Source organism: Apium graveolens, chromosome 4 (assembly GCF_009905375.1).
Source record: "Apium graveolens cultivar Ventura chromosome 4, ASM990537v1, whole genome shotgun sequence".
NCBI classification, from domain to species: Eukaryota; Viridiplantae; Streptophyta; class Magnoliopsida; order Apiales; family Apiaceae; genus Apium; species Apium graveolens.
Window position 1 is genome coordinate 8480559 of NC_133650.1, and position 4288 is coordinate 8484846.

A 4288-nucleotide genomic window follows, 5' to 3' on the forward strand; every position below is an offset into this window, starting at 1 on the left:
CTGAGCCATCCGTAAAAACAAATAGTTTATATAATCCTAAAGAATCAAATAATGTTTGAATATCTTAGACTTTAACAGGTTTATATGAAATCGTAATTAAATACCTTCAAAATTTCAAGGGTAGTTTAAAATGCTAATTTAATACCACCGAATATTAATAAAATTTTCAAATCATTAATAAATATCCTGAAATTTTAATGAATTTTTGAAATTCTAATCAAATGTTTCTAGATCTCAAGAATACGAAATATAGATTTTAAAACGAAGATTAAATACAAACCCTCGAGGTAAGGAGGGGCATGGGACACTTCCACGTCGGGAATTCTTTTCCACTTGAATGGGCTCTGAATCTCGAACGAGAATTCTTTTTCACTTGATTCCCGTCCCAAACGGGGAACGTGAATCCCTACAAGAATTTAATTTTTTTTTCTTTTAATTATAAAAATAATAATTTTATATTATATTTTATAATTTTTAATAAACAAATAATCTACTAACTCGTAATACACAAATATATTGATATTATCTCATATTTTTAATACCAAATTATTATAAAATTGATTTATAATACAAATAAACAACAAATTTTAAATTATAAAAAATAAAACATATTTTATATTATAATGTAAAAAATTGATCAATAAATTATAGGTTATTCTAAACTTATAATAATATTATAAATGCTCTATATTATAAATCATTTATTTATTGTAATATATATATACATATATATATATACACATACACAAAATCAGGCTCGTGGCAGGGAGACGTTAATCACGACCCTGATCCGCAATTTTTTTTAATACTTTTTCTGTTCCTCATTCCGCTCCCGAAAAATTTCCCGAATCCCCGATTCGAATGGTACGGGGTTCGGATCGCGTTGATCGTGGCATGTAGATGCCCGTCGGCCGTCGCTACTAGTTTAGATATAGTTAAAATATTCCTTATAACCTAAATTTATTTATTATTTGAAATGAAAAGTAAATATTTTAAATTTATATTCTCCTTAAATACTTTAATTATTATGAGTGAATTATGGGCTATCAAAAATACAAGAATATATAGTTAGTATATACTCCTATCAATTATAAAATTTTATTTGCTAATATAAAATTACAAAAATAACTTAAATTGTTCAGGAAACAAACTTCAAACTACTACTAATTTCAAAATTTTGAGCTTTAGCATGTGTTAATTAACCTAACTATCTGCCAAACCATGTTTACATCTAAGTAGAGTTTATGGAAGACAGAAACATATGCCAGCAGTAAGTCGGTTTCAGAACGGCCAAATAGTTAGTTCAAAGTACTACTATACGTGTCTAGTGAGTTAATTGTATTAATCTATCGACGTAGTTTCAAAAAAATAAAAACCAAAGCCATGCAGCTGGAACCGCCGATGTGATAAATGAAATTTACACTTACGCGGAATATCCATGACACGAATGTACAAAAACACGACTCAAAAGTAAAAAAATAGGTTAGCAAAAACACGACTCAAAAGTAAAAAAATAGGTTAGCTTTAGGTTGAACAAGAATGGAAGACGACAAGACTTTACCACTTAAGTAATCTGATAAGTGCATATTATTCAATTAAATAAATTTTTGATTCATCTCTCTCAACTGCAGAATTCAAGACTTGTGTACAGATACACAGAATCAGTAAAGCCTATAGCCAAACCAAACAAGATAAAAGTAATCTCCAGCATTACATCATTAGTCTTATACATTCAAACTATAAATGTAAACTGGAGATCAGGGAGTGCTTTCAGACATTTGAACAGATGATCTTTCATATTCCTCTTCCCAGTTTGTTGTTCGATAAAACCAAGCGTATAAAATAAGCTGAACTGCTCCAGATATCGCTCCTAAACCATTGGGAATCTGCAGTTTCACACATTTCACATGTTGTAACTAATTCGATCAATAATTACCCCTCTCCCCTGATCACAGTTTTGCTCCCGAGTTTTTTTAAGGGAAAATATAAGTTATAACGAGTTAAAGTACTTTCATCCCACTTTTGGAGTTAAAATTTGTTAAATTTCCATTCATTACCACTTACTTTCGCTCCTTTTAAAAACCCGGGAGCACAGTTATGAATGCAAGTGAAACTACAGAATTGCAAGGGTAATGAGTACAGAATTGCAGTTCAATTAACTTACCAGAAGATAAGGATCAAACTTAAGCAATGCGTAAATCGTCCAAATCACTCCATTCGAAAAGCTAGCAACTGACAGAGCAAGCGGCATGTACTTCACACTCTTGGTCTTAATCACACGTTTCTGCATCCCATGCATGCATCCATTCACAACACAACTCTAATTCTATACTAATTTTGCGTATTTACTGAGTAATTTAAACGTACGTACCATGACACTCAAGGGTGATATGTACATGATTATGTTAAAGACGATACTTATCAACCCAACAAGCATAGCTCTTCCATGGAGTGTAGGTAATGCAAGTATGGTAATAGCCACCACCACAGCGAAGAACACAGCTTCTATCGTAAGAGCGATAAATATCTTTTTCTGCAGAAACACAAACATTCATTACAAACCACATTCAATCTAACCAAAAACTAATCGGTTGAGTCATCGATAAATACCCGTGTTCCCCAATTGCTGTATATGATGAAGATAGTAACGTAAATGATTTCAAGCACAAAACCAGCACCATTGATTGTAAGCACCAAAATATCATCTGAAGTCACAAATGGCATCCCGTAAAACGACCACATCGCGCAGTTGAGCACTGTCGCCACATATGGATGTGGTTTGTATTCTTGCACCGATTTGGCTTTGATTATTTTCTGAAATGTTGGTCTGCACTCAAAAAAGAAAGTTTTTATTCAATTAACTTGATCAACATTCAAATCATAATGAATGCGTACTTGGCGGCATATGTACATTCAAATTATAATAACTACGCGTCGATACTTTTATATTAAAATCATAATGACTGCATACTCGACGGAATATATACAGATCCATCCTAAAAACATATACTTACATGGGGGAAAGAAATAGGCAAGCAGATATGAAATTTCCTGCACACAGAGAAAAGATAAAAAACATCAGAAAAAAAAACTTAATTACAAATATGAAAGTATGAGCACACATTTCAAAATGAAAAAAAGAAAAGTTGGTAGTAATAATTACCTATGATACCAATAACAGTTCTTGCGACTCCGGTACCCGTCATCTTCGTTTAGGATTCGCAAATCGTTACTTAAAAATTTGCAAATTTTTAAACGATAAAAGTATTTGCAGAGATCAGTTAGAGATCTAAGTTTTGTGTGTGTGAAGGTGAGATATGTGAAGAAGAAGAAGGCAAAGTTATTACGAGAAAGAGTTGTTTGCTCGAATTTTATGGGTCACCATTGGAATTAATTCAACTTATATAAGCATCTCGTGTGACTCTTTATATACACGTTCATAATAATTTGGGGCCCAGGTATGTTATGCTGTATACCAATGATAGGAGAACATTGTCATCACTATTTCTATCTGATATTTGATGTTAGCCAAGGTAAAGTTTAGGAGTTATTAATTTGTGAACAAAATGAGATAGTATAATTACTGTTACCTCGGTTCCAACATGTACATTTATTTTGAATTTTGACAGGTCAACTTAATTATTTTGACTGAAACTTACATGTATCATGTAATGGAAAAAATAATATATTATTAGAAAGTATATTTAATTTATTTTATAATATCAATTTTAAATTTTAAAAATGATTATAGATACTTTTTAATATTTAGTCAAAAAATGATCAAATCAAAATGAACATGTAATTAGGGATGAAAAAGGGCTTTATTTGGTACATTAAGTATTTATTTGAGCTTTAGCTTTCTGAAACGAATTACTAGTTTTTCCAAATTAAACTTCTCATATTATTATTTGGTAATTAGCATATTAAAGTAACGGTTTATTTCCATAAAGTTAATTTTGAAAAAAGTTAAATGAAGGTATTTTTTCAATTAGATAATTATATCCTTATGTCTGGTGAAAATAAAAAAAAAATGAAACATTTGTTTATCAAACAGTTTTATTCATTTACTTAATTAACGAATTAAAATGATTAATTTAGTGGTTAATTCAATTGGCTACAGTTAATCGCTAATTACTTAACAGTACAGTGTCATCTTCTTCTTTTTTACCGACATGGCACGCATCAATCGAACATAGATAAAGCAGAAGTTAATTTATGATTTAATAATATCTACTACTATCAATATAATTAACACTCAATTACTTTTTTATTTATTTCGTGAGATTTT

At 30.4% G+C, this 4288-nt stretch overlaps 1 protein-coding gene across 1 annotated transcript; it reads right to left on the reverse strand.

Moving 5' to 3' along the window:
• Positions 1-1564: 1564 nt before the first annotated feature.
• LOC141716638 (bidirectional sugar transporter SWEET5-like) lies at positions 1565-3362 on the reverse strand. The gene is made up of 6 exons (XM_074518830.1): positions 3164-3362; positions 3015-3051; positions 2611-2827; positions 2372-2533; positions 2165-2284; positions 1565-1886 (listed from the first exon to the last, which is right to left on the reverse strand). Exons 1-6 carry the CDS (start codon positions 3204-3206, stop codon positions 1758-1760), a joined length of 708 nt encoding a protein of 235 aa, XP_074374931.1. The 5' UTR covers positions 3207-3362; the 3' UTR covers positions 1565-1757.
• Between the last annotated feature and the right edge of the window lie 926 nt (positions 3363-4288).